Raw genomic sequence first — 21,958 nt, forward strand, 5'->3', positions numbered from 1 at the left:
TGGCTGTTCTAATTTTTCTCTCCAGTCTCTGTCGCTCTGCTCTCTGTCCTTAGCGCTGGGAGGCCTACGGGTAGCCATCGCGCTTTACAAATCTCATTTCATTCATTCATTCAGGTATTTTGAGAAAAGGTTATGACAATTCTTACACTCCTTAACATTATGTTAAGGGTAGAGGCAGTAAAGGCAGTCCTTATAGGGTTCATCTACATGTACTCTTTTCTTACTGCAGGTCTTGCAGGTCCTTAAAACGGCTTTCTGCTCTGTATCAGACACTGTAGAGTAGTAGTAAGGTTTCCAAGATATGGCTAGAGAAAGCTGAGCAGAGCTCAGGAAGACTTCCTTCACATACAACGCGCAGTGAAACTCTGAGGGAACCAGCCTCTCTTGGAAGTGTTCCAGAAGGTGCTATCGCCTGATTGGTTAAGGCTTTACTTTTTGTCCATTTTTTTTTAGAAAAGGACACAGATAGGTTATCTAACTGATTTTCAATTGGATTAGAGCCTATTAAAGTAATGTACACTGCTAAAATATGAGACTATGGGACTCCCACTCAGACGATGGGGAATGATTCAAGCATGTGAATCTATGAAAGATTTAATATTGGATAAATTAATAATACACAACTGAAAGCAAAAGGGATGGTGCCATCATAAAACTACATTCAATAAGTCTTATCATGACTCATTGTTAACCTTGGGGTTATCAATAAAGCAATTCAAATTATGTCAGTAATCATCATTTAAAATGTAATGATTGATGTTGACTTATTGCTTGTTAAGAAACCTTTTCATGACCTGGGTTAAAGCATATGCCATTGCCAATATTGTCATTCTCAACAGAGCACATTCAAAAGAATTAAATGGGCGCAAAAGTCTTTCCTCTACTTTAACCATGCTGCCACTGCAGTATAAGAACACAATTATCAGTAGTAGTTAGTCTGCTGCAGATAGAGTTAAGATTGGCTCAACAGGTCCACTTTGCAAGAGACTAATCAACTCTAAAGCGTTTCTCACCTGTGTGGGTCTGTACAGAAACAAAAGGTTCTTCTTTGCAGTACAAGGGCACATTTTTAAGGAGTTGTTAGCTTGCTGAAGATAGAGTTATTAATTTTCAACTCAGAGTTTTCCCTTTAAGAAATACTCTTCCTGCAGCATGCTCAAAGAATTAACCCTGATGATGAGCAACAACAGCTAAAGGCAGTGATACACAGCAACTGCAAGTGGGAGGCACATGTTCAAAATTAAAAACTTTTTCTGGCTTATTTAAATAAGGCAATCAAATGAAGTAAAACAAAAAAAAATACATGTAACTTTTCACCCAGGAAAAAGAGTAAAGAGGGAAACATATCACTGCCCACAAAATAAGAAGCTCTGGAGCAAAGAGGTTCCTGATCCCAACTGTGACAGGGCCCCTTTAAATCTTTTCTATTTTTATGACATGTTTTTCTGAAAACTCTTATCTCTTTCTGTTTGAGAGAGTACGTTTATGTTAGCATCAGGTCCGCTGACTAGGGTGACATATTTTCTCCATGATCACTGTCCCGGTAAGATGGATGCTTACAGTTTAGGCCAAACTGTCTACATCTGAATCTGGCTGATGCATTTTTCTCCGTATTTATTTTCTTATTGAAACGTTTGTGTCATCAAACTTATAAAAATGAGATAAAAATCGGCAATAAGATGCTATAAAAACTGCTTGTATTTAGCCATAGTTGGAAAAGACTTTGTGACGGAACTATCAGGCCAGAGGTCACAACAGGTTGTTGTAAACGAGACGAGTCGGGGACTGGTCAGAGTCTATGAAATATGTGCAGAGAAGTGGCATTCAGCTAGCCACTGATTATCATTCCTGGGCAAGGGTTGAGATAGACAATAGCTAAACAGCTCTCACTAAAAAAAGGTATGCTGTGTGAACAGTCTTAAGAAACTCAATTTATAGACTTGCTATTTACTGCTTCTACTACATTTTAGCACAGCACTAAGAAGTAGCACTCTGGATTTAGGAACAGCTGTCTTGTTTTGGCTGGCCATAAAATGCATCGTTGCATTTAATTTCAAATTCTGTATTGTTGCCGTTCACATTTTATGCACCAGATTTGGGTTTTAGAAATAAACATTTTGAAAGTTTCATCCATCCTGTGTTTCTTAGTGCTACTTTAAGTGAGTTATTCATTTACTTAAGAGGGTCTGGATTTCTGCTGTGTCCCTGAACTCATTCAGAGGTACTATTTTGAACAGAAAACACCACCTACATAGTACTGCTTAGTTGATTGTGTACGGGTCGAAGTCCAGCTGAATTTCTAATTTGTGTTGGTGCATTGAACTAAGTCACACCAGAGGGATACAAATTCCAAACCCTGTGGCTCCTGGGCGGGGGCCCCAAATTGTGACAAAAAAATAGGAAGGACAGCTGCAAACTGGCTAGATGGAGAGCAGGACAAGAGAGCAACTAAACTATGGAAGAGATCTTGATTTTCGTAAAGAGAAAGGCGAATAATTGTACTTTAACATCACACTTGTTAGGAAGCTCTCCTTCTGCAATATTTTCTTCATTACAAACAGTTAATACACACTCTTCATTACGAAATGAGAATCGCTGTATTCAATTTAGATAAAAACCAAACTCACCGACCACTGCGACTCTATACAATGACTTTTCTCCAAAATCTTGGTGTTTCTCACAGAGAACATTTCCACAGCAGGCAGCCAGTCTTCCTTAAGTTCAGGTGACGTAGGCTGTCGCTCTGGTTCTGAGCTCAAACAATGAAGCTCAGAATCCTTACTTAGAACAATCCAGGCAGAAAAGTCTTCATTATTACCTTCTGTGTAGTTCAGCAGCTGTGCTCCTGAAGTTCTCGAAGAAACTGCTTCAACTGCAATGCTCTCTGGGAGCTCTCGATGATCCAAAACACTATCTGTTGAATCTGCCTTAGGCACAATGGCATCAAGGGAGCGAGGCCTAGATGCTGTGCTGCACGGGGAGAGAGGTTTAGATATTGTACTTTCAAGGGAGCGTGGTCTGCAAGCTCGGCTATTTAGGGAAGTATTTTCCAGATCCACTTTCCCCACAACACTAGTCAGTGGCTTTGGTTTGCTCTTCAGCAAGGCAGTAAAATCCCATTTAGAACCTTCAAGTATATATTTTAGAAAAAGGTTTCTCTCCACATCAAGTTCAACTTTAAGGTGCCTGATGCGAGCAGCTTGTTCTCCATCGACCTCCCATCGAAGCTTCGACAAGACATCTTGCAACTTGCACTGACACTCAGCCGCCCCAGAGTCTCCTTCACTCAACCTCCGGACATTGCCAGATTTGCTTGAGTAGCCCCTATTCAGTAACTCCTCAGCCAGCTGTTTCTGAAGGTCTCGTGCCTGCCTGACAGCAGCATTCCTCTCCTTCTCTAAAAAACTCTGGAGCTCACGTAATTCAGCATCCTTCCATCTCAGCAGCTGTCGAATCTCCACCTCCCGCTCTCGCACAATAAGATCCTTAAGCTGCTGAGACTCACGAGTCTTCTGCAACTCCCATTTGGACCGTAGATCATCCACCAACTTGCGCTTTTCCTTTTCTGCTGCCTCTTTGATCCCCTTCACCTCTACTGCAAATTTCCTGCGGAACTCCTGCGTTTTCAGTTTTTCATTTTCCAATTCCAATTTCAGCTGATCAACTTCTCGTCTACAATCTTCCAGAAGGATGACATCAGACTTCTTGGGTGAAAAACGAGAATTGTTAGGACTGTCTCTCATCATGATCAAGTAAAGTCGCTTGGGAAAGAATCAGCAAGGAAAAGAGGCAGCATGCAGAAGAAAGCAGGCAGATTCATGCAGAGGAGGAAGTCTAGCAGCATGCATGAGTCCAGCTGTGGGGTCAGGAATGCAAAGACACATTAATAAGCAAGCACCAATAAATAAAAATTTCCAACAAAATATTCAATTTCGTCACAACCAAAACCTAGCACTAAGAATGCACTTTACGTCGTTCATGTTCCAACTGAAGAACAAGTTACTTACCTTCGGTAACGATATATCTGTAAGAAACAGTTAGATTCCTCACCTTAGAATATCCCCAGGCGTCAGGCTGGATCCGGAAAGATTTTTCATCAGCAATACCCTTGCGCGTCGCTAGGCGTAGTCTGCGGCTCCGCGTCCGTCGTCGGCGTCGTGATCGCCGGGATGACGTCGGAGTACTTGGACGCCAACCTCGCGCGCTGACGTCAGTTCTTGTACATAGCTTTCCGCGCCAGGAACGCAGAGCCATGCAAGAGACCGACACTGGTGCCAAAAATTCTACGGCCCTGAAAGGGATGACCTCAACCCTAGATATCGGTTCGCAGAACGGGGAGGATGGGTGGGGCGGTGAGGAATCTAACTATCTAATGTTTCTTACAGATATATCGTTACCGACATAACGGAGGCGCAGTGGACGTATTGTTGTGAACAGACCTCGCAGATATCGGCCAGCTGCAGACTACGTATTATTCACTATAAGTTTTTGCAGCGTTTATACTGCACACCAGTGCGGAAGTTGCGATTTCGCCTGGCGGATAACGACAGGTGTGAGCGGTGCCGCTCGGAAGGAGCTGGGTTTTTACACCTGGCATGGTTATGTCCGGCTGTGTCTGATTATTGGGCGCAGGTGCACACTGCGCTGGTGGCAATGCTGGGCGCCACGATAGACTGTGATCCACTAGTGATGCTCCTGGGGTACACTATGGGAATAGCCAAGGTACATCGGAAATATTGCTCTTTTGATGGCGAAAAGGAGGGTGGCATGTAGGTGGGGGAGAGGCCGTGCGCCGAAATTTAAGGAGTGGATAGCGGACTTATTATATTGTCAGGAACAGAATACAATATACGCAGACACACAACCATTGAGTAGTAGAGCCACGGATATATGGGACCCGTTTAGAGCATACTTGGCAGCGCAGGCAGTGACAGAGAGGGACGGAACTCTTGAGGCAAGTGGTGCTGGTTCCACAGCTGCACCGGGAAGTTCGGAACAGTAGGCTGGGGTTATGCTGTACTGATATGTGTGGCTGGCTGATGCTAGAGGAAATGGTAAGAGTTGATGTAATCGCAAGAGGTGTAATAGTCGTGAAAGAGCGAATACCTGAGAGAGGGTTGGGCACTCATTCCACAAATTTGACTTTGTAGCAGTGGCACATTGTAGCAGCGAGGCAGAGACTACAGCGTAGCTATAGGGACCTTAGACTGATAGGACATATGCAAGGATGATATGTGAAATCGATTGCAATGCATCGCCTCCGGACCTCCGGGTTGTCGGACAAATGGCTGTGACTATACATAATGATAACGAGTAGATGATAGCCGGCCTGAGAGGTTGTAGGCGTGATTGTGTACAATTGTTTTGAGATGGTAATAAAGGTTTTTGAAACTTAAAAAAAAAAAAAAAAAAAAAAAAGATACATCGTTACCGAAGGTAAGTAACTTGTTCATCTGAAAGAAACACGTTAGTTAGATTCCTCACCTTAGAATAGATACCCCAGCAATACCAACCCCGGTGGTGGGTCTGCGAACCAAAATCACACCAGAAAGTCCTGGAGAACAGAACGGCCAAAGAAGCCGTCTCTCCGGACTGGACTGTCCAGGTAATAGTGTTTGGCAAACGTGTGCAGCGAGGCCCACGTTGCTGCCTGACAAATGTCCTGCGAGGGGACTCCCCGGCCCAGGGCAGTGGTCGCCGCTGTGGCCCGAGTGGAAAGGGCCCTCAGCCCTACAGGAGGTTCCTTTTTAGCTAAGGAATAACAGGCCTTGATACACAAAATGACCCACCGAGAGATGGTTCGCTTGTGTACCGCCCGCCTCTTCTTAGCGCCCACGTAGCCAATAAAGAGTTGGTCGTCCACCCGGAACTGTTTGGTGCGGTCCAGATAGAAGGACAGCGCCCGTTTTGGGTCCAGACGGTGGAGCCTCTCTTCCTCTTTCGAGGGATGCGGAGGCGGAAAGAAGGTGGGCAGTGTAACAGACTGCCGATGTGAAAGGCAGTTACCACCTTAGGGAGAAAGGAAGGACGAGTCCTTAGAACAACTTTGTCTGGATGGACAGAAAGGAAAGGAGGCTTAGAAGAGAGAGCCTGGAGCTCACTCACCCTTCTAGCAGAGCTGATGGCAACCAGGAAAGCAGTCTTAAGCGTCAACAGACGAAGAGGACAATTATGAAGTGGCTCAAAGGGAGCGCACATCAGATATGTCAAAACAAGATTCAAATCCCACTGAGGCATTACGAAAGGGACAGGAGGGAACATGTGGGTAATGCCCTTAAAGAATCGAGAAACAACAGGGGATTTAAAAAGAGAAGGCTGATCAGGAAGCCGTAAGAAAGCAGAAATAGCCGAAAGGTATCATTTGCAGAAGAAAGCAGGCAGATTCATGCAGAGGAGGAAGTCTAGCAGCATGCATGAGTCCAGCTGTGGGGTCAGGAATGCAAAGACACATTAATAAGCAAGCACCAATAAATAAACATTTCCAAAAAATATCCAATTTCATCACAACCAAAACCTAGCACTAAGAATGCACTTTACGTCGTTCATGTTCCAACTGAAGAACAAGTTACTTACCTTCGGTAACGATATATCTGTAAGAAACATTAGTTAGATTCCTCACCTTAGAATATCCCCAGGCGTTAGGCTGGATCCGGAAAGATTTTACATCAGCAATACCCTTGCGCATCGCTAGGCTTAGTCTGTGGCTCCGCGTCCGTAGTCTGCGTCGTGATCGCCGGGATGACGGAGTACTTAGACGCCAACCTCGCGCGCTGACGTCAGTTCTTGTACATAGATTTGAGGGTGCCCAGAGCAGAGCCCTGCTGGGCCAGGGAAAGAAGAAAGAGGAGAGCCTCAGAAAGAGGGGCAGAGAGGGGATCCACAGCCTTTGCTGTGCACCATGCCACAAATTTGTTCCACCTGCAGGCGTATACTGATTTTGTGGAGGGACGCCTGGCTGCCAGAACAACATTACAGACTTCAGGAGGCAAGTCAAATGGCATCAACTGCCGCCGCGCAATCTCCACGCATGGAGGTGGAGGCTGGACAGTTTCGGGTGGAGGACCGTCCCCTGCTGCTGCGACAGAAGGTCCTCCTGAAGAGGCAGTCGGATCGGGGGATCGATCAATAGACTGAGTAGCTCAGGATACCAGTATCTTCGTGCCCAATCCGGAGCCACAAGGATGACTTGGTCCCGGTCGCGCCTGATCTTCTTCAGCACTCTGGGCAGAAGTGGTATAGGCGGAAAGGCGTACAACAGACCGCAACTCCACTCGTGACGAAAAGTGACGCCGAGCGAGTGCCGCCTTGGAAATTCCAACACGCAGAACTGCTGAAATTGCGCGTTCTCTTTGGTGGCGAATAGATCTAATCAAGGCTCTCCCCACTGCAGAAAGAGGCCTTGCGCCACGTCCAAGTTCAGACGCCATTCGTGATCCATCATGCACCGGCGGCTGAGAACGTCTGCTCTGGCGTTCAGAGAGCCCGCCAGATGTTGAACCACCAGGGTGATGCCCTGATGTTCCAGCCATGTCCAGAGGTGCAGAGCCTCCTGACAAAGGCTCCACGACCCCACCCCGCCCTGTTTGTTGCAATACCACATGGCGGTGGTGGTGTCCGTGAACACCTGCACTACACTTCCCCGGACAGAGGGAAGGAATGCATTCAGTGCAAGTCGGATCGCCCGCTGCTCCAGAAGGTTGATATGGAGCCGGGACTCCGCCGGAGACCAGAGGCCTCTGATCTCCGCCTCTCCCATGTGGCCCCCCCCATCCCAGGAGGGACGCATCCGTCACTACTACATGATCCGGTTGGGGTAGGGAGAGGGATCTGACCCAATCGCAGTCCGTGAGCCACCACTGCAACTGTCTGGCAGTGTCCTCCGAGATCAAGACATGGTCGGACAGGTTTCCCCGATGCTGGGCCCACTGAAACTTCAGGTCCCACTGCAGAGCCCGCATCCGCCATCTGGCGTGATGCACCAAAAGGATGCAGGAGGCCATCAGACCCAGAAGCCGCAGCACCAACCTGATTCGAAACACGGGATAGAGGTCGAAAGATTGGAATGAGAGCCTGAATATCCCGGACCCGCTGTTCCGGAGGATAGACCAAGAACTGCTCCGATGAAGAGGAGCTCTGGGAGGGACTCAGATGCGACTTCGGCACATTGATGGAGAACCCCAGCAAATGCAAGAGGTCGGCCGTAGTCTGGAGGTGGGAGACGACTGCCTGGGGCGAGCCCGCCTTCAACAACCAGCCGTCGAGATAGGGGAAGACTGGAACCCTAATATGCGCAGGTGAGCTGCGACCACCGCCATCACTTCCTGAACACCCGAGCGGCACTGGTGAGGCCGAAGGGGAGCATGGTAAACTGAAAGTGCTTGTGGCCTACCGTGAGCCGCAGGTAACCCCGGTGGGCTGGCAGGACGGGGATGTGGAAATAAGAGTCCTGCAAGTCCAACGCTACCATCCAGTCTCCAGGGTCTAGGGCAGCCAGAACCTGAGCCAAGGTGAGTATCTTGAACCTCTCCTTCCGGAGGAAGGCGTTGACACTCCTGAGGTCCAAGATAGGGCGTAGGCCCCCTTTGCCCTTCTTGGGAACCAGAAAGAAGTGGAAGTAACAACCCCAACCTACTTCTGGGCCAGGAACGCGCTCAATGGCCCCCTTGGCCAAGAGGGCCGTAACTTCCTCCTGCAGAAGTTGCAAGTGATTCCCCGACATGCGGTGGTACTGCGGTGGCATGGCTGGAGGGGTCACCTCGAAGGGGAGGGAGTAGCCCCTTTTGTCCGATGTGATGGTACGCCAGTGGAGCAGGTGATGGCGAACTTTGCCTCCCACTGGCGTGGAATGGACCTGAAAGCACGGACTAGGAGGGCAATGAGGCGGGTGCTGCCGGGGTAGATGTGGATGGACCGGCTCGTTGTCCCCCTGCTCAGCCTCGGCGGAATCCACGTCCACGACCGCGTTACTGGTTCTGCGGCCTGTGGCTAGACGGACGTGAGGGGGCGCCCTTTCCTTGGCCACGAAAGAGACGAAAAGCGGAAGATAGCGGGCGCGGGCCGAGAGGCCCAAGGACTTAGCCGTAGCCCTGGAGTCGTTAAAAAGGCGACTGCCATCGAAGGGCATGTCCATGAGGGTGCTCTGGATATCCCCGGAGAAACTCGTGGACCTCAGCCAGGCGTGGCCACCGTGGTCGCCATTGCCCTGCCTAGCGAGTCCGCTGTGTCCAGTCCACATCGGATTGCATGCCGTGCCACATCCCGCCCCTCGGTAAGAGCCTGGGCGAGCCGTGTCCAGGCCTCCTCCGGACACTGGGGCAGCACGTCCTCCACCGTATCCCACAGGGAGTGGGAGTAACGGTCCAAAAGGCACGCGGTGTTGATAGACCGCAACCCCAAACTAAGGGAGGAGAACAGTTTCTTCCCAAATTGTTCCAACCTTTTGGATTCCCGATCCGGGGGAGCGGACGGGAAGGAGGTCTGGGAGGTAGAGGCCTGGATAATCAGGCTCTCGGGCGTGGGATGCAAAGACAGAAAACTGGAGTCATCCAGTGCAGGGCGGTGGCGCCGGGCCACGTTCCGGTCCACAGGAGGAACTATGGAGGGCTTAGACCAGGTGCCCCTCAGAACGTCAGTCAGTGCTTCATTGAACTGTAGCAGAGGCTCCGAGGAGCTTGCTGGCGGTTGAAGCACTTCAGTGAGGAGATTAGTTCTCACGGCCACAGAAGGCAGCTCCAGCCCGACGGCTTCAGCCGCCTTGCACAGCACCACAGAAAACGTAGCACCTTCCTCCAAAGCCACGGACGGAGGAGAGATGAAGCCAGTGTCAGGGGAGGTATCAAGACCACTGGCATCCCCCAGTTCGTCTGCCCAGTCCTGAGATAACTGGCACTGCGGTGACCAGAGGGTCCTCAGATCCCTCCCAGTCGTCTCCGTCATCCGATTCCTGGTATACAGGTGGAAGGATCGGAGCCGGGCGGAAGATGAACCTGTCACCCATCGGCGTCGGATACGGTGCCGCTCCGACGCTGGGCCCGGACCGGGACTAAACCGGGGAACGGCGTCGTCCGAAAGAGGCGCCGGGGGCAGTACCGGAGGGGTCGGCGCTGGCAGAGGGTTCGTAAGGTCGACCGGCGCTGGGAGAGGGTTCGTAAGGTCGACCGGCGCCGACCGGGATCCAGGCATGGATGCTGCGGGGGCCTGCGGCGTCGGGACCGGAGTCGACGACGGTGCTGGGGCCGGAGCAGCCGGGTTGCTAGGCCTCCCAGTCGAGCCTGCGGGGCCCGAAGGCGCGCCGGCAGGCGTCGACGGTGGAGGCAGGCTCCTCATGGCCACGAGGAAGTCTCCGATCTCCTCTGGAGTCGCGTCAGACCCAGGGACCGGAGGGTATGGGGTCGGACGGAAGTCCTGCGGCTCCGATGGAGCCGTGCGGGTGGTGCCACCCGAACCCTCAGCTGAATCACGCGACGGAGCCGACTGCCGGATCTTGAGCAGCTTGCAGGACCGCTCCCGCCTTGCCTTCGAGGTCAAGGCCCGGCAGTCGGGGCACGACTCGGCATCGTGGTCGGCCCCAAGGCAATAGAAGCACCGGCGGTGGTGATCCGTGACCGACAGACGTCACAAGGTTAGAAGCCAGGCATCCCTACCGGCACCAGAGTCGAGGTCGACTGGAAATTGAACCAAAAGAGTTCAAAAAAAGTTTCGTCAAAAAGTGACTAAAAGGGTATGCTCTTCCCGGATTGGCGCGCAAAAAAGAAGAACTGACGTCAGCGCGCGAGGGCGGCGTCTAAGTACTCCGATGAAGTCATCCCGGCGATCACGACGCCGACAATGGACGTGGAGCCGCAGACGACGCCTAGCGACGCGCAAGGGTATTGCTGCCGAAAAATCTTTCCGGATCCAGCCTGACGCCTGGGGATATTCTAAGGTGAGGAATCTAACTAACGTGTTTCTTTCAGATATATGAGAACAGTTCAATATTTATTAAAACGAAGTATGAAAGAATTCTATGTACCCCTTCTCATTCAAATACAATTTTCATAAAGTCCAAAAATTACTAATTCAAGAATGGGTGCAGAAGCATGGTCTCTAGCACGACATCTACTTTTTTTTTTTTTAAGACTAATAAACAAAGCAAGTACACACCGGGCAATTTTTCCTTGAAAACAACCTCTTGCCTATTGTTGATGAGCAAAACACAAGTGGGTTTACAAAGACTGATAAACAAACAGAGTACACACCAGGCAATTTCCTTGAAAACAGGTCAATGTACTGCCAATAGAGGATGTATACACCTACAAGTAATAGGGATTCACACTGGATGCACAGCACTCCTTTGCGCCCCACAGAAGGAAATTATCAACTGTAAGGTCTGTAGGAAAGTGCCCCTTGTTTCATGGTTAGCCCTCACTATTTGCCTGAGAGCTGATGCCCTTTGACTGAATGTTTACTGGGCCCCTGCCAATCAGGTTACCAGTGCCTGTGTTCTTTCCCATAACTGTACCTTTGTTTCCACAACTGGCACACAACTGGCCGACATAAGTCCCTTGTAAAAGGTACCACTGGTATCAAGGGCCTTGTGACCAGAGGGGGCCTCTACGTGCTGCAGCATTTATAGTGCCACCCTCGGGACCCCTAACCTAACACACATAGACAACCATTGCAGACTGTGTCTTTTGGTGCAGATTAAACATAAGAAGTCGACATAGCACACAAACACTGCCTGTGGAATAGGTACATCACACCTCTACCAGGCCTCACAGACCAAAGGCAGTGTGCTCTATACCACATGTGAAGGCATAGCTGCATAAGCAACATGCCCCTACAGTTTTTAAGTCCATTCTTAGACACTGTAAATGCAGTGAAGGCATAGTGAGCACAATGGCTGGAAGTTTGTCATTACGAACTTCAAAGCTCCATGCTGGCTTTAATGAATGCTAAGAAGTTTGGTATCAAACTTGTCAGCATAATAAACTCACACTGACCACAGTGCTGGATTTACACAATGCACTTACAGGGCATCTTAGAGATGCCCTATGAAAAACGACCAACTACCTTGTGTCCAGCTGACTAGTCTGCACCTGCCAGACCAGCCTGTCACATACAAACATGTTTCTGACCCCCTGAGGTGGGAGCCCTTGTGCTCTCGTGGGCCAGGGACAAAGGCTGCTAGGGGTGGGGGAGGTGCTTCACACATACCCCCCAAGCAGAAACAGCATTTGAGCCTCAAAGGTTCTGTGTCCTTTGATATGCTAGCTAGGGTTTCTCCCACTAGTGGAGATCCCCGCCTCCCTGACCAAGCCCCACGTTTGGCTGCAAGGTCGTTGGAATCATTAGTAGTCAGGAGAGGTGTGTCCCCTCTCTGCCACGACAACCCGTAAGGAGCCCTGGACCGATGTGACTCCTTACTAAATCCTCCATCTTCAATGGAATCATTTTAGCCAATCAGGTTAGGGGATGGCCCGCCCCCAAAGGGAGGGGCCATACAAAGGGTGATGGGCAGTCTCCAAAGGGAGGGGACATACAAGGGGTGTAGTCACCCTAAAGGCAAGTAGAGCATTGGCTAACAGCTGACAGGACACATTAAACTACTAAATTCAGTATTTAGAGGCACTCCAGAAGCCTAATCCTCAGACTCCTGCAACCTATGAAGAAGAAGGACAAAGAAGACGAAACTAGTTACTTACCTGTACACTATGGTTCTCCAGCATTGATATCTTTCATAGATGCACATGCTTGTATCTTCCCCAAAGTCATGGTGGGAGTCTCACTGTAAATTAATAACAATAGCAGTAAAAGAAAAAACTGCATAGAAACCTCATAGGGAAGTATAGTGTTTGGTAACCTAGCATCATTATTATGTGGTCCAAAACTCAATCAATCAGCTGCCAGCCCTGACATCACACTCCCCAGCAGAGCCACCATACCTCAGATTTCCAGCCCCGAGTGAGAGCCAAGGATGTATCTAGAGCTAAAAAATGATCTACCTGAGAAACGGGGAGGCGGGCGGGCTGCATGTGAATCTATGAAACATATCAATACTGGAGAACCATAGTGTACAGATAAGTAACTAGTTTCTTCTCGAGTATTGAATCTTTCATAGATTCACATGCTTGTATCAGAATAGAGAGCAGTACGTATACTATATTGCGTTTCCAGGATAGAACCCCTTTTTATCTCAGGGCTCTGCTCCTCATCACTAGGATAGAATAAATACCTAGATAGAATAAGTACCTAGAACCAAGAAAAATTAACGACCATGCATTGAAACAATTATCCAATGAAAACATCTATATATCTCTCTATATATATTATGTATTACAAATAAGTACACGAGTTGTTCAATTACGATGCATTGTGGTAGAGTTAGTGTCTCTATCAAAGGATATGGGCCTCTTTCTATGTTTACACTCTGTCTTTAACTAATTGGATGCAATGTATCATGTGCTTTCAATTGTCTTCACTATATATACACATTGTTTGGTCCAGCGTGTCATGTGATCAAGACTGCCGTTGGGCAGTCGAAACGCGTCAGGCTGGGCACTTGCTTTGGATTGACTATGCACTCGCACTTTGAAATCTGCAAATAAAGAAGAATTTCTTTACCACATTTGTGGTCCGTACCTGCTTTTTTGGATAAAGACTGATCATTTTCAGGACAGTGGATATATTATAATATATTTATATTGCAAAATTGTAACAAGAAAGGAACATAATTATAGAATTTATGGTCTGAGAATTATCTTATTGAAACAGGTATCGCAGAACTGCTTCTCCCACCGCTGTATCCTCTTTCCACGCTGTGTCTAGACAGTAGTGTCTAGTAAAGGTGTGCACATTTGTCCATGTTGCTGCTCTGCAGATGTCCGGGAGCGGTACTCCCATAAACAAAGCCGCTGAAGTTACCATCTTTCTCGTGGAATGAGAGCGAACTCTGGATCGCAGAGGTTTTCCAGCTTTCTCATGGCATAAAGAAATGGCAGAAGCTATCCATCTTGAAATACTAGATCTGGACAGAGCTAAGCCTTTTCTAGGCCCAGAAAAGGCTACAAATAGTTGGTTTGTCTTTCGAAATGATTTAGTTTTGGGTTATAGAATTTTAGGCATCTTTTGATGTCTAGTGTATGCAGAGACTTTTCCGCTGTAGAAGAGGGATCCTTAAAGTATGTAGGTAACACCACGGGTTCATTGAGATGAAAAACGGAGGAGACTTTGGGAATGAACTTAGGATTTGGCCTGAGAATGACTATCTTGTCTGAATTGAAGAACTGGTTCGGCAATAGAGAAAGCCTGGATCTCACTGACCCTCCTGGCTGAAGTGAGGGCTAGTAGCAAGGCCGCCTTCCAAGAAATGAACTGTAATTTAGCTTTATGCACTGGTTCAAACGGAGGCTTCATGAGTTGCGTCAGGACCGTGTTAAGCTGACCAGCGGATGCTTCACTGGAGGGAACACTCTGAAGAGCCCTTTCAGAAATTCCTTTATCACCCTCTGCGACCAAAGAGATGGACGATTTGGTGTTCTGCGATATCTTGAAATAGCTGCAAGATGCACTTTGACTGATGCATGTGAGAGTCCTGCTTTGGCTAAATGTAAAAGGTAAGGAAGAATTTGCTCTGGAGAAGCATGAAAAGGATGCAGAGCTTAAGTGGAACACCACTGACACAATCTCTTCCATTTTGTTGTGCAAGTTTTATTTGTTGAAACTGCCAGAGATTGAGAGAGGATATCCCGGCATTCCTGAGAAATTTTTAAGGAATGAAATTCGTGCTCATGAGGTTCCAGGCTGACAAGTTCAGCGATGTTAATTGTGGATGGAGAACTTGTCTATCGTTCATAGAGATTAAGTCTTGAATCAGGGGAAACTGTACTCTGGGGGCCACCGACAACTGAAGGAGCTCCGAGAACCAGAACTGTCTCTGCCATGCCGGGGCTATCAGAATTAAATGTCACGGTTCGGATCTCATTTTCCGTAACACCCTTGGTATCAGAGGGAACGGTGGGAACGAGTACGCAAACATAACTGTCCAGCTTAGATGTAGAGCATTTCCCCAAGATCCCGCTTGAGGGAACCTGCTTGCAAAGTGTTTGCATTTTTTGTTGTATTGGTTTGCAAACAGATCCAGAGATGGGGTGCCCCATAGGCGAAATACTCTTAGTAGCTGATTTTTAGCTAATTCCCACTCGTGGGAGACAGTGGCTGATCTGCTCAGGATGTCTGCCCGTGTGTTGTGAACTCCTGGAACGTGCTGAACCTGGAGAGAGATGTTATGCAGCAGGAGCCATTTCCAAATCTCTTGAACTTGCACCGATAAGGGCTTTGACCTTGTACCCCCTTGTTTTAGCAGATAAAACATAGTCGTCGTACTCTCTGTCCTGACTAGTACCGGCGAATCGTGGATTCTGGGAAGGAACTGCTTTTAGCTCTAACAAGTTGATATGAAGCTGAGCCTCTTGAGTGGTCCAATGTCCTTGTATTTCGAAGTCTTGGAGGTGTGCCCTCCAACCTTGAAGTGATGCATCTGTCGTCATGACATAACTGGGGCATTGAGGTTCGAAGAGTAGTCCTTTTGATGAATGCTTCCTGATCCTCCACCATGACAGTGCTGCCTGTATTTGAGGAGTGATGGTGAGTCGATCCTCGAAGGACCCTTGGGATTGCACCCATTGCATGTCAAGAAGCTCTTGGAGAGGCCGCATGTGTAATCGGCAATTGGGAACTTAGGGGATGCAGGAAGACATTATCCCCAACAATGATTTGAAGATTCTCACTGAAGTGAACCTTTTTGTTTGTAATTGTGACGCCAGATTTAAGATTTTTTGAGTGCGCGCCTCCGAAGGATACGCTTTTGCTTCCTTCCTGTGCAGCTTAGCTCCTAGGAATTGAAGGGATTGCGATGGAATGAGAGAAGATTTTTCCATGTTGATCCGTAGTGCTAGGCAATGGAAGAGATCCATGCAGCAGCGTAGGAAGTGCAGGGAGTCCTGGTATGATGCGCCTTTTATGAGCCAGTCGTCCAGATACAGATAAATCTGGTGGCCTCGTTGTCTCAAGTGCGCTGCTACTGGCGCCATGCATTTTGTGAGAACCCTTGGCGCGGATTTGAGACCGAAGGGTAAGACTTTGAACTGGTAGTGGCGCCCTGCCACCGCGAATCGTAAATACTGTCTGTGTTTGATGTGAATCGGGATATGAAAATAGGCATCTAAGAGATCTAGGGATGCCATGTAATCTCCCCTGCGTAACATCAGGAGGATTTCCTGAAGAGACAGCATACGAAACGATATTTTTCTGATGAATTTGTTCAGGCCTCTCAGGTCCATTACCTGCCTCCATTTGGAAGACTGCTTTTTCCTTATCAGGAAGGAATGCGAGTAAAATCCTTTCCCTTGTTGTTGAGGCGGAACTTTCTCTATCGTCCCTTTCACAATAAGAGACAACATTTCTGCCTTGAGGGCTGCAAGATGTTATTTCCTGAGAACAGGTGGTTGATTCGGGGGCTTCTGTATGAATTCCAAGGTATGGCCTTGATGTATCACATCCAGTACCCCTCTGTCCGTTGTTATTGACAGCCACTGAGGATAAAAAACTTTGACTCCCTCTCAGTCCAAAGCATCGTCTGTGCCCGTGGACCATACAGGCTCCGTGCAGGACCTGTGGGGCATCAAGGACAACCGAAGATATCTCCCTTGAGGTGAAGGAGTCACTCCCCTGCATCTGTAGGCACCATATCACGACAGACCGTTCTGCAGCTCCTGAGCTCCTACGGACTCCGAAGGCTCCAGCAACATAGGAGGTAGATTCCCACGTCCCTCGAGGTACAAGCTGCCCTATTACCAAGTTTGAGGTCCGAATCCCTCGTGGGGTCTGCAATAACCGAACACCTGTGCACTGTGTTCATTTGCAAGCGCATATGCTTGTTGGCGTTTCCCGAGCATGTGCATTGGGCTCCGAGTAGCCCCTAACCTCTGGCACCAATTCCTATCGAGCACTCCAGCCTCCTCGCACCAAGTGCTCCGTGAGCTGCTGTTTGGTGAAATTCCTCAAGGTCCTCTCGCGACTCCCGTGCCTCCGGCCTGTGAGTCCATCTGAGGGTCATCTTTGCTTTCCTTGGGCTCCCCTGGTTGCTCCAGGCCTGCCCTGTCTTCCCTTGCTTTGGTGAGTCTACTGGACCTTGCTGGTCCAAAACGTAACCTTCTTTGACCTTCTGCGTGGGTTGCCGTTGCCAAGGCTTGTTGATGCTTTTGCCGGACACCGACCCCATAGCACTCAACATCCTTTGTGGGACAACTTATATCCGGCTCCTGGTCGTCCTTGATGTCTCCTGGTCCCCGTGGCTACCGAGCCCCTGGTCACTCCTGAGTGACCCAGACTGTCCCCCCCTGCTTTCATGTACCCTTCGACCAGAATCCACCTTTGGATTCCAACTGACACTTTTCTTCCTTGTAGCAGTGGCTCTTTGTCGAAGTCATCCATTGAGATCGAGGGAGGTTTCTAACACCACTTCAGACCTATGCACCCAGCTCTCCTTGGATAGGTAACTCTGGTACTACGGTATCCACGGGTGGATTGGCTCTCCAACCTCCTAACTTCCACGGGGTTTCTTCGAAGTTCACTGAGAAGGGTCCTTAAACTCCAAAACTTCACCTGTGACTTCCCCATAGAATTGTACGGAGCACGCTGTAGTGTTCGCACACTGCATCCGTTCGCCATGGTGTCCCTACTTACTCACCTTGGGTGGTTCCTTGTGGTCCCAACGATTTTACGTCCTCTAGACAACATCTTGACTCGAGTCATGGTTCTCATACCACTATTTTAGTATATGGTTTGGTCCCCCCGGGGCCCACTGTGTATTTGTGCTATTTACTATTGTTTCTGTGCTACAGTATTGTGTGCTTTGAGACTATCTTTGTGTAGAAGATACTGTGTCAAACTAGAGAGTGTTTTATTAATGAATACATATTTTTATAACTACTGTGTGGTTCTCCTTTCATTTAACCAATACTATGAGGTTGAATTCTGGTAAAACAAGCTGTTTAACATTCCTTCAAGACTAAGCCTGAAGGCTGCTCTCTACAGCTACCACTTGCATAGCTTTCTAAGGTTATCTTTGACTTCTTACATCACCATAAGGGTTGTCTGGAGTAGTGCAAGGTGCCCACTTTAATTAGTGGACAGCATATACCAGGCCAACTTCTCACACTGATGCACTTTGACTAAATGTGCACTTGGTCCCTGCCAATCAGGTTACCAGTGCCTATGTTCTTTCCCAAAACTGAACCTTTGTTTCCACAATTGGCACACCTTTGGCCCACATATAAATCCTGTCAAAAAGGTAACCCGGGTACCAAAGGCCTTGTAACCAGAGAAGGCCTCCAAGGCCTGCAGCATGTTTTGTGCCATGCTCAGAGACCCCTCACCTAACACATATACACTGTCATTGCAGACTGTGTGTTTTGGTGCAGATAAAACTTAAGACGTTGACATGGTACACATTCCCTGTGTGCCATGCCCACAAACACTGCCTGTGGCATTAGGTAGGTCACCCCTCTATCAGGCCTCACAGCCCTAAGACAGGGTGCACTATACCACAGGTGAGAGCACAGCTGCAAGAGCAATACCCCCTACACAGTCTAAGTCCATTCTTAGACATTGCAAGTGCAGTAAAGCCACATTGAGTACATGGGCTTGAAATTTGTCATTATGAACTCCACAGCTCAAAGATGACTTTACTGAATGCTAAGATGTTTGGTTTTAAACCTCTCAGCATAATAAACCCACACTGATGCCAGTGCTGGATTTATTACAAAATGCACTCAGGGGGCATCTTAGAGATGCCCCCTGAAAAATGACCAACTCTCTCTTGTCCAGCTGAATGGTCTGCACCAGCCTGCCACACACAGCCATGTTTCTGCCCCCCTGAGGTGGGTGCCCCTGTGCGCTCGTGGGTCAGGGACAAATGCTACTTGGGGTGGAGGAGCTTCACACCTACCCCCAAGTAGTAAGAGCATTCGGGGCAGTGAGACTCAAAGGCTTCATGCCCTTTGATATGATAGCCAGATGCCCACTTTCCTGACCAAGCCCCACTTTTGGAGGCAAGGTCTGCAAAAAAATTAGTAGTCAGGAGAGTTGTTTTCCCTCTCTGCCACGAACACCCTTAAGGTGCCCAGGACAGGTGACCACCTCCTTAGAAAATCCTCCATCTTGAATATTAGAACTTTAGCCAATCAGGTTAGCGAATGCCCCCTCCCCAAAGGGAGGGAGGGGACATACAAAGGGTGTAGTCGCACAAAAGGCAAGAAGCACATTGGCTACCATCCGGCAGTATCTGTAAGGCCCCTAAATTCAGGATTTTGGGGCACCCCTGAAACTTGTTACTCAGACTCCTGCAACCTACGAAGAACGACAAAGAAAATGCTGTGCAGCAAAGCCTGAAGACGCCTACTAACTTGGCCCCAGCCATACAGGCCTGTCTCCAGCTTTAAAGACACTGGAAAAAAGACCACACCTGTCCTGTGACCAGCCACTTCCAGACCCCAAAGAAGACTGCCTACTCTTCAACAAAGACCATATCTCCCGTGGACAGCAGTCCTGTCTAGAAGAAACCAACTACAAGGAATCGATCCAGTTGGCACCGGAGCTCCTACCCCACTCTGCACCCGATGACCACGGCCTTGAGTCGGAGTGGCTCACCTGTCCAGTGAACTCTCCCCAGCGATCCTGACCTCGACAATATCGGTGGCTGACCTCCCCTGGACTCCATGAAGAAGCCTGCAGTTTCATCACGAAAGGTCCTCCTGACAGCGACCAGCTCTGGTAAACAAAATCTGACACCTAAGCCACCCCTGCATCCTCTGCCCCCTTGACGGTGCCCAGGCGTCCATGACACCTCCACTTACCTGCCCAGCTGTTGGTGACCTTCCATCCTCTTTTTGCAACCGAAAGTCCCCTTTACTTGCATTGGGCAACCAACGCTGATTTGCGCCTTGCACACGGTCACCCCTGAGCAACTGGTGGCGTTTGGGTGGTGCTATCTTGTGGCCCCCCCCTGTGCTTGCTTTAACCCCAAGCAATGCCCTGAAACTGCGGGCACTTACCTGCAAGCAGCATCTCTTGTGGGTGACCCCAGTCTCCATTAACTAACATTGGGCACAGAGGCCTCTGCATCCGGCCGCCTCAATGCTGCTGGTGGTGCAGTGCCTACCTTGATCTGACCTTTGCCCAGTGTGAGTCTAAACCCCCCGGAGACTGAATGTGTAAGTCGAGTACTAACCGGTAAAGTAACATAACCGTTTTCCTTCCTTAGGATTACTTTGCATTTCTGCCTATTGCACTAAATATCCGTCTCATACATTTGCTAAGCTTGCTACTGTTTGACATTACGAAAGTATTTTTAATACTTCTATGCATTTACAACATAATACCTACTGTATTTTAAAAGTATTGCTATTCTTCAAACTTTTACTTACATGCAACTGAGATCCTCTTGGTTCTAAAATAAAATACATTTTTTTTTATTAAAAACAACTGGTCTTGGATCATGTCTTTGAGTGTGTGCAATGAGTTCTTGCCTGAGTATGTACAACAAATACTTAACACAGCACTCTGACTAGACTAACTGCTCGACCACACTACCACAAATAGAGCTTTTAGTATTATCTACTTAAGCGTGTAAACCTCTGGGGATCTACTGGACTCTGTGCGCACTATACCTTGCTTTGGTGTAGTATATACAGAGCTAGATTCCAACAAGGCCTCAGCCCAATCTTTGCATTCATAGCCCTTTCCAAAAGGCTTTGGTGACCCACTCTGAGCCCACTCCTAGACGTGGTTACATCAACATTCTTACCTGCTATTTCCTAAGGCAGTGAATTGATGCTCGAGCGGGATGCAAAACTCCTGAGAACATACTGACAAGGATATACAAAAGTGTATTTCATCTGCGCAGATCAGCTTCCCCGGCACAAATAAGGTTTGAGTTCACCTTAGCAAAACAAACCCTCGTCAGGAAGGGGGCTTTCCTCAAATTCTGCCATAAGATTCAGACTGCCTTAAACAACACCCTGGATTATTGTGTTTGGGCAGAAATAAATACGGCAAAAGGAAAGATATGTTTAAGAGATATCTGAATTAATCTATTGAAAACTTGGGGCTCAGGGAGCTATGGCCTTTGCCAAGAAGCCAAGCTGCGTTTAAACAAACAGTGAATAAATATATTCAGAGGATAAGTCAGTTGGAGGAGATAAGGTACCTTGCAAATCCGGCCAATGGGTGCTGGCTGGTGCTAAACTCTTACACAGACATGCTGGAGCAACCACATCTGGGGCCTGCTATTCCATACAAATCGAAAAGGAAATTTATGGCTCTGCGAGTAGGGTCTGTCCCACCCATGGACTATACTCCAAAGTGGTAGGAAGAAGGTAACCATGTGGACAAAATAAGTTGGTGATGCAAGCTTGCTGAGGAAACCATGATGCACATACTTTGCAACTGCCCATGAATGGTGACTTATCGGATGTCACTCCTACGTAAAAAACTATTGGCCCTGGGAGTTCGAAGTTGCACGCAGGCGCCAATTGAGTCGTTAACCACTGAACTTTATGCTGAGCATCCGAACGGTGTAAGTTTTTAGAAATCTTCAATACGGAGATTGCAGCTGTCAGCATACAGGTTCCAAGGGTGGGAGCTACAGGGTGACATTTAAGGACATATATTACAAATTCTGTTCTCCCCCTAAACAGGTTATTATTCACGTCTTATATCTCTAAAAGCTAGGCTGCTGGGAGGACTGTTTTTTTAGTTGGGTTAATGCCGTCCTCTATCCGGGACCCCTTTAGTCTGACGTTTTGTCACTTACAATGTGGTCTGATGGTTAATTTCTTTGGAAGGAGCAGGTTGATAGGGGGTTGCCTCTTTAGCTGGATTACTGACCTCCTTTGGTTTTTTTCTAACATTGGGAGGG

General features: G+C 48.3%; 1 protein-coding gene and 1 long non-coding RNA gene across 2 annotated transcripts in view; one reads left to right on the top strand and one right to left on the bottom strand.

Moving 5' to 3' along the window:
* TSPOAP1 (TSPO associated protein 1) overlaps positions 1-3,851 on the bottom strand; it is a 3,327,443-nt gene extending 3,323,592 nt beyond the window's left edge. The window contains exon 1 of the mRNA XM_085649739.1: positions 2,628-3,851. Coding sequence (XP_085505865.1) covers positions 2,628-3,746 — 1,119 coding nt within the window. The 5' untranslated portion in view covers positions 3,747-3,851. The remainder of the gene's footprint in view (positions 1-2,627) is intronic.
* Positions 1-21,958, top strand: part of LOC146859082 (uncharacterized) — a 110,261-nt gene that overhangs the window by 26,270 nt on the left and 62,033 nt on the right. The window lies entirely within an intron of this gene.

This window comes from Triturus cristatus, chromosome 3_2, assembly GCF_964204655.1.
Source record: "Triturus cristatus chromosome 3_2, aTriCri1.1, whole genome shotgun sequence".
NCBI lineage: Eukaryota > Metazoa > Chordata > Amphibia > Caudata > Salamandridae > Triturus > Triturus cristatus.